At 43.3% G+C, this 13,346-nt stretch overlaps 1 protein-coding gene across 7 annotated transcripts in view; it reads left to right on the forward strand.

The window, feature by feature from the left end:
• Positions 1–13,346, forward strand: part of LOC140741337 (thyroid hormone receptor alpha) — a 502,247-nt gene that overhangs the window by 277,050 nt on the left and 211,851 nt on the right. For 5 of the 7 annotated variants that reach the window (XM_073071448.1, XM_073071435.1, XM_073071436.1 and 2 more), the window contains one exon: positions 7,894–8,111. The exons of 1 other annotated variant lie outside the window; for it this stretch is intronic. In XM_073071448.1, coding sequence (XP_072927549.1) covers positions 8,059–8,111 — 53 coding nt within the window. In that variant the 5' untranslated portion in view covers positions 7,894–8,058. Of the gene's footprint in view, positions 1–7,893; positions 8,112–13,346 lie in introns of those variants that run through there. One more of the 7 variants, XM_073071443.1, reaches the window with a different exon arrangement.

Genomic DNA, 13,346 nt, shown 5'->3' on the forward strand with positions numbered 1-13,346 from the left:
CTGCAATCATTGCAGCGTTGTCAATCACAGCGAATATCTCACGCAGTTGCTTCACGTTCAGTTCCTGGACGACTTCACTTTCGGACCATTCGCTACTGCGTTCGGTTTCAATTATTATCCTTTCCTCTTCATCAGCTCTTCATCTGTCAGTTCTTGGTCATGGGATGCCAAAATCTCTTCAACATCATCTTCGTCAACTTCCACAAACCCTTAGCCAAACTTCATTCACCACGATCGAAACGCTTTATTATGTCTAGTTTTACGCTAATTGTAACACCCTTACGCGCTCTTTTAGGCTTTTCCGATACCTTAGAACTCATCTTGCCAAAGGATGCACAAAATAAATCGACATAAAGCACAGATGCTCACAGGCACGTGTTTAAGCAATGCCGGCTAGAATGCAGTTCCGGGGGAGGAGCTTGGCTGCTCGGCGCGTGCGCTGACTTTTTTCGCCCGCTGACATTTTTCACGCGCTGCCTTTTTTCATAACAGTGAAAACACCTTCTGTTAGCGAAAACAGGTAACTAACGTAGGACTTTCGTAACAGCGAGTTGACGTAAAGCGAATGTTCGAAAAACGGGGGACACCTGTAATGGTAAGACTCTTGGCAGTGTGGAGGATCAGAAGGATCTTGGGGTCTGAGTCCGTAGGACACTCAAAGCAGCTGCGCAGGTTGACTCTGTGGTTAAGAAGGCATACGGTGCGTTGGCCTTCATCAATCGTGGGATTGAGTTTAGGAGCCGAGTGGTAATGTTGCAGCTATATAGGACCCTGGTCAGACCCCACTTGGAGTACTGTGCTCAGTTCTGGTCGCCTCACTACAGGAAGGATGTGGAAACCATAGAAAGGGTGCAGAGGAGATTTACAAAGATGTTGCCTGGATTGGGGAGCATGCCTTATGAGAACAGGTTGAGTGAACTCCGCCTTTTCTCCTTGGAGTGACGGAAGATGAGAGGTGTCCTGATAGAGGTGTACAAGATGATGAGAGGCATTGATCGTGTGGATAGTCAGTGGCTTTTCCCCAGGGCTGAAATGGTTAGCGCGAGAGGGCATAGTTTTAAGGTGCTTGGAAGTAGGTATAGAGGAGATGTCAGGGATAAGTTTTTTATGCAGAGAGTGGTGACTGCGTGGAATGGGCTGGCAATGGTGGTGGAGGCGGAAACGATAGGGTCTTGTAAGAGACTCCTGGATGGCTACATGGTGCTTAGAAAAATAGAGAGCTATGGGTAAGTCTAGGTAGTTCTAAGGTAAGGACACATTTGGCACAGCTTTGTGGGCCGAAGGGCCTGTATTGTGCTATAGGCTTTCTATGTTTCATTGTTCTGGGCATAAAATCCAGGACTAATTTTTGAGTTCCTCTTACAAATTCCCAATTAGTGGAAGACTTTTTCCACCCTCATGCCAACCAACTTGAAAGGCACTGTACCCAGATAGAATTCCTTGAAGTAGTATACCTTGTTCTTAACCTTGTTTGGTCATATGCCACTCTCAAGGATCTTAGCAACTGTCTCTATTACAGTGCATGGTTACATGATATGTATGGTGTAGAACATAGTTTATGCATTTGCTGTTGCTCAGTTTTAGAGAAGGAAGGACAGAAGAGAAATTGAATGGAATATCACTCTCTTTCAATAGTTCTGTGCGAGCAGAAGTTACTAAATTGGCATGAAGTTTTAGCACTCTCCAGATGAGAGCTTTAGGAAAGGTTTGCTGGGTGGGTAGTGTCCAAAATTAACAAGTGTCTATTCAGTCAAGGTTTTTATTGTGAATACTAATTTTTCTTTAGATTGACATATATTCCAGGACTGACTATCCGAGATATTAATGGCCACATTAGGCAATCTACATTTTGATAAACTCATGACAATATTACTTATTGCCCATTATGTCACTGGCGTTTAGGGAAGCAATGAAGGTCCTCCATCTCTGTCAGTCAATGGCCATCTTCTCTATTGTGCCACAGGTGTGGTTCAGGGTCCTCATTTCTGCCTCTGTGTTACGGCACCAAGTTGTCTTTGGTCTCCCATGTTTCCTTTGCCCTTCTGCGGTCCAGTGCAATGTGCTATTGATGATGGACTTGGCCTCTCTTCTCATCACCAGCGCTTCCTCATGATGATTGTAGCCATGTCCTCTTGATGACACTGAAGGACTAGGCTGTGGTTGGAGATCATTCTTGGCCAGAAGATAAGGAGGCTGATAGTGTGAAACGACAACTGATTGGCAAGGTCACTGGCTGCCATGTGCCAGTATTCTGACTCGTACAAGAGTGTGGACAGAACACAACTCTGCTACAGCTTCATCTTGGTGTGGATGCTCTACTTGATTGATCTACACATGTTGCTTGTTGTTCTGAAGACATTTCTAGTTTTGCTGAGTCTGCACTGGATATTGCCCTTGGTTCCTCCATCCTGCCAAATGATGCTTCCCAGCTAGTTGAGCCTGCTGGTGCAGGGTAAGTCAGCGCTATATGCCTTGACGGGAGGAGGAGACTTTACATTGAGGGTCATGGTCTCATTCTTTCTCTGGGTGACTCTGAGCCAAACTTGTGCATCAAGGGTCCACAGGTGCTGAGTTTTCTCCTGCATGTGCTGGTGTGTATGTGATAGGAATGCAAGGTCATCTACAGAGTCAAGGTCTTCCAGAGTAGAGAAAGGAGTCCACCTAATGCCTCTCTGCTTATCTTTCATTGTTTGTCTCTTAGCCCAGTCAATCACCAGATTAAACAATATCGGCGATATCACACAGCTTTGCCAGGCTCCTGTCTCAACTTCAAAGCTCAAGCTGCTGCAAGTGAAGATAGCATTGAAACTTTGGATGAGCTGGACAGTTTTGGAAGGGGTCCCATATGATCCAAGAGTTTTAAACATAAAGTATGTTGCAGATGCTTGAGTCAAAGCAACACATACAACACGCTGGAGGAACTCAGCAGGTCGGGCAGCATCCATGGAAATGAACAGTCAATGCTTCGGGCCTGACGAAGGGTCTTGGCCCGAAATGTTGACTATTCGTTTCCATGGATGCTACCTGACCTGCTGAGTTCCTCCAGCGTGTTGTTTGTGTTGCTTTGATCCAAGAGTTTGCCAGACGCTCTCCCTATGGATGTTAACAAAAGCCTTTTCAAAGTCCACAATCTTTTTTCCCTGTGGCCCAATCAAATCAAGAGACAAGGCTACAGAAAGGTTGGGGCAAGAGATTTAAAAAGGAACATTTGCGCGCTTTTGTCTTTTTCCAGCGGCTCAATCGAATTGTGATTCTTTCGCAACAGTTAATAAAAATAAGGTAGGGACAAATGGAGTAGCCATTGAGTGAGTGGACCAGTGTTAGAGTGGGCAAGCTTTGTCCCAACAACTGTTTCTGCTTCTTTATTCTTTGTCTGTTAGTGCAGTGAGAATGGCCCCAGGGACTCTCTTGTGTTCTGTGTGTGAGATGTGGGAGTTCTGGGAGACCACCAGCCTCCCAGATAACCACACCAGCTGCCTCTCCTCAGAGAACTTGTTGAATAACTGGAGCTGCAGCTCAATAACCTTTGGCTCCTAGGAGAAACTGAGGAGCTACAAGGGGTGTAGTCACCCCTAAGTTGCAGGCAGCAAGTACCTGGATGACTGTCAGGAGAGGGAAAGGAAATGAGCAGCCAGTGCAGAGTACCCCTGAGGCTGTTCCCCTCAATAACAAGTATAGCGCTTTGGATACTGTTGAGGGGGACAACCTAGTGGAGGGTAGTCAGAGTGAGCAAGTATCTGGCACTGTGGATCATGAGCAGTGGGGGGATAAAAGGACTGCAGTAGTGTCAGGGGATTCCATATTTAGAGGAGTAGACACGAGATTCTTTGAACGTGAAAGAGACACCCGGATGGTATGATGCTTCCCAACTGCAGGAGTCAGGAACATCTTGGATCGGGTCCATTGGATTCTAAAAGTGGAGGGTGTGCAGCCAGAAGTCTTGGTACAGATTGGCATCAATGGCATGGGTCGGAAGGGGAAGAGGCCCTGAAGAGAGAATTTAGGGAGTTAGATAGAAAGCTGAAAAGCAAGAACTCCAGCATAGTAATCTCTGGATTGCTACCTGTATCATGCACAAGTGACGGTAAAAATAGGATGATTTAGCATGTCTGAGGAGCTGATGCAGAGGGCAGGGCTTCAGATTTCTGGTTCATTGGGATCTCTTCTGGAAAACATATGACCTGTACAAAAGGGATGGGTTACACTTGAACCTGAGGGCTCTAGAGCTGTTGGGGACAGTTTACTCTAATTTGGCAGGGATGGGAACCGGAGTGATAGGGCTGAGGATGGGGCAATTGATATACAAATAGACGTTATGTGCAGTGAGACTTTCAGGAAGGACAGGCAGATGATAGGGCACAATTGCTGTCAGTGGGATGAGTTGAAGTGTAACATGAGGACAAAATCAAAAAGGGTGATGAATACAGGACTGAAGGTGTCATATTTAAATGCATGCTGTATGGAGAATAAGGTAAATGATCTTGTAACACAGTTGGAGATTGGTGGGTATGATGTTGTGGACATCACTGAGTTGTGGCTGAAAGAAGATCTTAGTTGGGAGCTTAACATCAAAGGATACATATTGTATTGAAAAGTCAGGCAGGTGGGCAGAAGGGGTTTGTAGCCCTGTTGGTAAAAAATGAAATCAAATCCTTAGAAAGAGATGACACGGGATTGGAAGGTTTAGAACCATTGTGCGTAGAATTAAGAATGTGCAAGGGTAAAAAGACCCTGATGGGAGTTATATGCAGGCATCCGACCAATAGCTGGAATGTGGGCTACAAATTACAATGGGAGGTAGAAAATGCATGTCAAAACGGCAATGTTATGATAGTCATGGGGGATTTCAATATACAGGTAGATTGGGAAAATCAGGTTGGTGCTGGATCCCAAGAGAGGGAATTTGTAGAATGCCCACGAGATGGCTTTTTAGAACAGCTTGTGGTTAAGCCCACTAGGGGAAAGGTTATTCTGGATTGGGTTTTGTGTAATGAACCAGATTTGATTAGGGAGCTTGAGGTAAAGGAACCCTTAGGAGGCATTGATCATAATACGATAGACTTCACCAAGCAATTTGAGTGGAAGAAGCTAAAGTCAGATATATCATTTTTGCAGTGGAGTAAGGAAAATAATAGAGGCATGACGGAGGAGCTGGGTAAAGTTGATTGGAAGGGAACACTGGCAAGGATGATGGCAGAACAGCAATGGCTGGAGTTTCTGCGAGAAATTCGGAAGACATAGGTTAGAAGAAGTAGTATTCTAATGGCAGGATGACACAACCGAGGCTGACAAGGGAAGAAAAAACAACATAAAACAAAAGAGAGAGCGTATAATAGAGCAAAATGTAAGAGCCATTAAGTACTTGAAATGCCAAGTCTTAGAGAACAACAGTCTAAATGCTGGAAAATAGGATTAGTATCATTAGGTACTTGATGACTAGACTGAGAATATGAACATTTTCTTCACTTGGAAGGTAGCAAACCTTTGGCATTCTCTCCATTCCAGCTTGTTGTGGATGTTCACTCATTGTATTCATTCAGAATAGAGATTGATGGATTTCTGGATATTAGGGGATTGAGTGATATGGGGATAGTTCAGGAATCACTGAGGTAGTAGATTAGGATGAATGCTAGTAACGCACACAAACACAAGAGATTCCGTTGATGTTGAAAATCCAGAGCAACACACACAAAATGCTGGAGGAACTGATTAAGTAAGGCAGCATCTATGGAGAGGAATAAACAGTCAACATTACAGGGCTTCAGATTGAGACCCTTCATCAGGACTGGAAAGGAAGGGGAAAAGGCCAGAATAAAAAGGTGGGAGAGGTACAAGGTGATAGGTGGGACGAGGTGAGGCGGGAGAGGGGATGAAGTGAGAAGCTGAGAGGTGTTAGGTGAAAAAGGTGAAGTGCTGATGAAGTCTGAAAGGAAAGGAGAATGGACCATGAGAGAAAGGGAAGGAGGAGTTCACCAGAGGGAGTTAATAGGCAGGTGAGGTGAGGGGGTAGGAGAGAAGCCAGAATTGGGAATGGTAAAAAAAGAGAAGGGGAAGGGGGACAAATTACCAGAAGTTCAAGAAATCGATGTTCATACCGTCAAGTTGGAGTCTATCCAGACAGAATATGAAGTGTTGGGAGTGGCCTCATCGGGGCAGTAATAGATGCCGTGGACCGGCAGGTCAAAGGGAATGAGCAGTGGAATTAAAGTAGTTGGTCACCAGGAAATCTTGCCTGTTACAGATGGGACAAAGGTAGAATGGATGAATGCTAAAGCAGTTTTGTAGGGCTGGATGGCCTGCTTTTTTTTTCAACTTTTATGACCATCAATCTATTTTGCTTGTTAACTATGCAATGGAATGACAAAAAAAGCCCTAAGTTACTATTGTACTTCTGGAGTTACTCTAAAGTAAGAATTATCTGTGACTAATACATGAGCCTGTGGGTTAAAGTGCTCACTTCCCTATTACTAATGTTAATTTAACCTGTGGCACGTGTATAGCTCCATGTGAAGTTTCATATTTAATTTAAATGTCTGAGGTTATATTTAGCTTTGCCCCTGCAACAACTTATTAAGGGCCCTGGCACACAAATGAACACATCAGAGAAATCAAATAGTTGCTCTGTGCAGGCAGCTTTTATAGATACAGGAACTTGATCTGCAGGGCCCGAAATAAAATAACTTTATTTGCAAAACAAAAAAAAGCCAAGATCAGGGTAAGGCCACAATTGTTTGAAATATGAAGAGTTTTGGAAATCAAGATCACTAAGCTTTTTGTGGGGAACTTAAATAATTGAATGGAATTCATAGGGGAGTAATGAAGCACAGCTGGAAAAGGGAATGGATTGATGGTGACTTTCTCACTTCAAGGTTCTTCAGGTTCAAATCTTTCAAAACTGAAAGTAAATCACAGTCTGGAAAAATTGTTCTGACTTGCTCAACCCTGGATAAATTTGGTGATGGAGGCAGAACTTGGGCAGAATTGTCCTTTCATATTGCGGTATCAGAATACCGTTGGGATTGAGCACTTTCCTTCATGGACAAAGGAGCGTCTATTATATCAACCCCTGAAGGTTGACCATCAACTCATCCACTCAGGCTGTGGAAATCCAAAAAAGTTAATGATTGAGGGAAAGGCAGCAAATTAGGGAGAGGTGGGAGGGATCTGATAAAAACACAGAAATTGGAATCATAGAATTATTATAGTACATAACAGCATAATGCTGTTACAGCACCAGCACCAGCGACCCGGGTTCAATTTCCACCGCTCTGTGTGAAGAATTTGTACGCTGTCCCTGTGACTGCGTGTTTCCTCCAGGTTTCCTCCCACATTCTGAGGAAGTATGGGTTAGTAGGTTAATTGGTCACATGAGTGCAATTGGGTGGTGTGTGTTCGTTACGCCAGAAGGGCCTGTTACCGTGCTGTAGCTCTAAATAAATTAAATAAAATTAGATAAAATTCTGAAAGCCCTCTGGAAGAGGGATGAGGAAAACAGTTGTATTACAGTGTAATTTCCCCTTACCTTTGAATAAAGCCTTTTCTTATACAAATCTCAGCACAGCAACACAGCAATACATGGCGCATTTCAATTTGGTCTTTCTGTAACATCATAACCTTAAAACATGTTTTCTTTGCGCGACTATGGGGAGTACACATGACTCACATGGATCAAAGCAAAATACATTGGATTATTTCCGCTATGTGGCCTTTCAGTACTCTGTCACAAATGAAGTTTGTTGACATGAATTTATACAAGACACCACCACTGAGGAGAGTATTTACTGCAAAGGAACAGGGGTATATAAAGTAATCAGGGTATGCAAAGCAGCAAATGGGGATCTGTACAAATGGAATAAACTGTTTTAGGTAATATTCACATTTATATCTTTGAAGGACTTCTCTATGCATCGCTCTGTCCGGGCTCTGTTAAGACCTGTGAATTGGATTCATCTACAAGACTAAGACAAGGGTCGTTTCCAAAAGCAAGAAGAATGCAGGCAGCATCCTGGCTGTGGACACACTCCTGCTCATAAGTGACAGTGAATGGAACAGCCCTGAATGGAACACAAATCTAGCAACCTCCCAACTCCGCAAAAGGAGGATGTGGGAAGGTAAGAGATCTGCATTTGAAATGAATTAACAAATCACCCCTCCCTATGACAGCACATTGGATTAATATATCAGCTTTAAGATGGTTCTCAAAGAGGCAAGAGTGGGAGGAGGATAGTCAGAATCAAGGGAACAAGATTCCTAAATTCAGATTCCAGTTTTGTGTCCATATAAGCCTTTCTATATATCAGGAATCCACACCTCGCCATGCTTTTGAGGTTTGCCTCTGAAGTCCCCTTCCTATACCCCCTTTTTTGGTTGGAAAAAGGGGAAGGGGTGGGGAGTGGGAAGCACCAAAGAGATATTCTGTAATGATCAATAAACCAATTGTTTAGAATAAAATGACCGTGCCTGGTGTATCAGGGCTGGGTGCGTCTACACCCGCTCCATGCCACACCCCTGGCACTCCTTCTCTGCCACCTGTACCACACCTCTCTCACAGCCCTCACCATTCTCAACATCCTTTGCTCCCACCAATTTTACAAAATCACTGTTCAGTCCACATTGAGAAATACAGTACTGTGCATACGGAAAAGTGCCAGGAAAAGACTAGCAATACCATGAAAGTTCCCACCCACCCTGGTCATGGACTGTTTGTCCCACTCCCATCAGGGAGGAGGCTACATAGCATCCACACCAGGACCACCAGACTCAAAAAACAGTTACTTCCCCCAAACAGTAAGGCTGATCAACACTTCCACTCACTGACACACCCCTAACCACCACTACTTTAACATTTCCTGTCAGTCACCTAATGTACAGACACTCCTGTGCCTAGCGTCACTTTATAGACATACAATCAATCTATATATATATATATATATATATATATATATATATATATAAACTATCTATCGTATTTATTGTGTTTTTTATCTGACTGTTTCTTTTTGTGCTTCATCGGATCTGGAGCTGCAATTATTTAATTCTCCTTTACACTTGTGTACAGAAAATAACATTAAACAATCTTGAATCTTGAACTTCAAAAATCACAAGTATCCATTTGACAGGAGGCTATTGTAATGTCTGGTGTCGGAAGGTACCCTGAGGCAAGGAACCACTGGGTTTCAATACTGCTGCTTTGTTCCATTCACCACGGCATGTTAAATGCAAAAAGTCTGAGGACACTGTGGAATTATGTCAAACACTGATGTAGACTTGCTGAGACTGAATCCATATTACCATTGTAGCATCCTATGATCCTTAAACATTATGTTGGTGAATTTAACAAGCTAACACCTTAATTGATCATCTTAATGCAAATTCTGCTATATATTTTTGCACAAAAGTCCCGTTTGTATAATTTCACATCGATAACACAGAACCTTAGATTTCTTTGGCATGATTTAGCATGGCCAGATGTACTGTGAATCATGTCATATTTTTTAAACATCAAATTGTTCATTGAATACATTTTATTTAATCCCATTTGATATAGTGCATGTTTATTCAGTATCAGTCCTATATTTGTTCATATATACTGAGCTAGCTGTATATCAGCAAGACACTAGCTAGGAGGTGTTATTTTCTGTGCATTTTTGTATACCTTAATAAACACAAGTGATACCGCAGATGCTGAAAACCTTGATCAACACACACAAAATGCCAGAGGAACTCAGCAGGTCAGGCAGCATCTGTGGAGGAGAATAAACAGTCGATGTTTTGGGGCAAGACACTTTATCAGGATGAGAAAGCAAGATGGAAGAAGCTAAAATAAGAAGCTGAGGGGAGGGGCAGGAATACAAGCTGGCAGGTAATAGGTGAAATTAGGCGAGGGGGAAGTGGGGTGGGTAGGGCGGGGGGTGTGAAGGAAGAAGCTGGGAGGGTGATAGGGGAAAAATAAAGGGCTGGAGAAGAAAGAATCTGATAGGAGAGGAGAGTGGACAATGGGAGAAAGGGGAGGAGGAGAGGCACAAGAGGGAAGTGATGGGCAAGTGAGGGGAACCAGAATGGGGAATGGAAATAGGGGGGGGGGGGGAGAAATTACCTGAAGTTGGAGAAATCAGTCTTTTTGTATACCTGCCTTGAAGTTGTCCAGATTATATTTATTATCCATTTCAAAATGCATTATAAACACAATTCACTTCAGGAACTTTAATGGATGATCAGGCTGAATTGCAGTGGATTTAACAGAGTTTAAAATATAGCAATGCATCTGACCGTGAAATTGGCAAAAGAACAATAATTTAAAAATTTATATTTTGTAGCAATGTAATCAAGCTGGACAATGACAGTTTTAAGAAACTTTTCAGCATTTTACTTGAAATCAGTGACATTTCACTGGGGGAGGGGAGTTGAGACCAACATTAGTTCCCAAAGGATGAGAGTCCTGATTAGTTTGAGTATGTGAAGATACCTGCTCCAGCTTATTATATTTTGATAAACCAATGCTTGTAACATTTTTTATTCCTGCCAAATCATTTGCTTTTTCAGAGATTAGGGCTGTGACCTCTGATTCCCCAAGTCCAGTATCTGATGTGCATGCTGAGCTGAGAGTCACGGTTTATCATTAGCAGTGCGAATGATGCCAGGACACCAACTTGTTCTTCTTGAATGTTATTCTTCAAGTGACAAGAATGCTATTCACTGAAATGCTTAAGTCAGACACATGTAGGTAGATATTCATAAGACCTTAAGACATAGGAGCAGAATTAGGCCATTCCGCTCATTGAGGCTGCTCTGTCATTTCATCATGGCTGACTTATTATCCCTCTCGACCCCATTCTCCTGCCTTCTCCTCATAACATTTGCCACCCTCACTAATAAAGAACCTATCAACCTCCACTTTAATATACCCAACAACTTGTCCTCCATAGCCATCTATAACAATGACCACCCTCTGGCTAAAGAAATTCCTCCTCATTTCTGTTGTAAAGGAACGTCATTCTATTCTGAGGCTGTGCCCTCGGGTCCTACGCTCCCCCACTACAGGAAACATCCTCTCCACGTACATTGTATCTCAGTCTTTCAATATTCGATAGGTTTCAATAAGATCCCCCCCCCCAGCCCTCATTCTTCTAAACTCCAGTGAGTACAGGCTCAGAACCATCAAACGCTCCTCATACATTAACCTATTCAATCCCAGGATCATTGTTGTGAACTCCCTCTGGATCCTCTCCAATGCCAGCATATCCTTCAATAAGGGGCCCAAAACTGCTCACAATATTCCAGGTGCAGTCTGACCTATGCCCTGTAAAGCCTCAGCATTACATCCTTGCTTTTCTTCACTCTTGGATGAATGTGATACAGTTACGTAGTGGTCCGTAAAATATTTCATATTGAAACAGCTACATGTCAGCAATGGGTTATAATGAGGAAATGTTATTTTCTGTGTGTTTCTGCATGATCGACTTAAGTTATGCTGCAGGATTTCTCTTCTGCTTTCTCATTATGAACAGAACTCATACTTAAAAGGCTGGTCTTGATCTTGTTCCCTTGCTACAGAATTTCAGACCTCAAATAAAACACTGAATATATTAAGTATGAAAATATGGGGGCGCCATGGAGGTGTTGCGGTTAGCGCAATGCTATTACAGTTCAGGATGTCGGAGTTTGGAGTTCAATCCCGCCGTCCTCTGTAAGGCATCTCTGTACGTCCACCCCATGGAATAAATACATGGGTTTTCCCTGGGTGCTCCTGTTTCTTGCTAGAGGATCCAAAGACATACCATGTAGGTTAATTGGTCATTGTAAGTTGTCTCGTGATCAGGTTCAGACTAAATCGGGGTTGTCGAGGGTTGCTGGGCAATGCAGCTCAAAGGGCTGGAAGGGCCTATTCTGTACTATAAAAAAAATCTCTAAAATAAAAAAACACAAAATAAAATATTAAGCAGTCTGATTCCATAGCGTAAAACAAATCAAAATGTTTATTTACTTTAGTTCACAAGCAATCCACCCTCACAATACTGAAGATTTAGACCACTCGTTTGATGTATTCCATCCCCTATTTCTGGATTACCTCATTCAAATATCTGCCTGTCTTCCAATGGAAAAAAGCCATAAACATCAGATAAACTGGAAAGCTGTGTAGCTTTAATCAGCTTGCTGTCCTTTGATTGATGAGGCCAAATTTTACTGCTTCACTCCAATTATAATTATGAGCGAACTACGCAAGCTCCCATTCACAAACACAAAACAGTCAGCAGATGCTGAAAATCCAGAGCAACACACACACAATGCTGGAGGAACGCAGCAGGTTAGGCAGCATCTATGGAAATTAATAAACAGTCAACTTTTCAGGCCAAGACCCTTCATCGGGACTGAGAAGGAAGGAAGAAGACATCAGAATAAAAAGGTGGGGGGAGGGGAAGGAGGCTAGGTGGAAGGTGATAGGTGAAGCCAGGTGTGTGGAAAAGGTCAAGGGCTGGAGAGGAAGGCATCTGATAGGAGAGCAGGGTGGACTGTAAGAGAAATGGGAGGAGGAGGGGACCCAGGGGGAGGTGATAGGCAGGTGAGAAGAGGTAAGAGGCCAGAATGGGGAATAGAAAAAGAGGGGAGGGGAGAGAATATTTTTACCAGAAGGAGAAATTGATATTCATGCCATCAGGTTGGAGGCTATCTAGATGGAATATACGGTGTTGCTCCTCCACCCTGAGGGTCACCTCTTCTTGGCACAAGAGGAGGCCATGGACTGACATGTTAGAACAGGAATGGGAATCGAAATTAAAATGTTTCACCATCTGGAAGTTATACTTTTGGCGGATAAAGTGGAGGTGCTCAACGAAATGCTTCTCCCAATTTACGATGGGCCTCACCAATATAGAGGAGGACAAATCGGGAGCACTGGACACAATAGCCGACCCCAGCAGATTCGCAGGTGAAGTGTTGCTTCACCTGGAAGGACTGTTTGAGGCCCTGAATGGAGGTGAATGGGCACGTGTAGCACTTAGGCCATTTACAGGGATGAGTGCAAGGAGGGAGATTAGTGGGGAGGGATAAATGATCAAAGGAATCACGGAGAGAGAAATTCTTGCAGAAAGTGGAGAGAGGGAGGGAGGTAAAGATATGTTTAGTGGTTGGATCCCTTTGGAGATGGTGGAAGTTGCGGAGGATAATGTGTTGGATGCAGAGGTTGATGGGGTGGTAGATAAGGATAAGAGGAACTCTACCACTGTTAAGGCAGCGGGAAGATAGGCTGAGTGTGGATTTTCAGGAAATGGAGGAGATGCAGGTGAGGGTATCATCAATGATGGAGAAAGGGAAACCCCATTCTTTGAAGAAGGGGACATCTATTCTTC

This window comes from Hemitrygon akajei, chromosome 18 (genome assembly GCF_048418815.1).
Source record: "Hemitrygon akajei chromosome 18, sHemAka1.3, whole genome shotgun sequence".
Classification (NCBI taxonomy): domain Eukaryota; kingdom Metazoa; phylum Chordata; class Chondrichthyes; order Myliobatiformes; family Dasyatidae; genus Hemitrygon; species Hemitrygon akajei.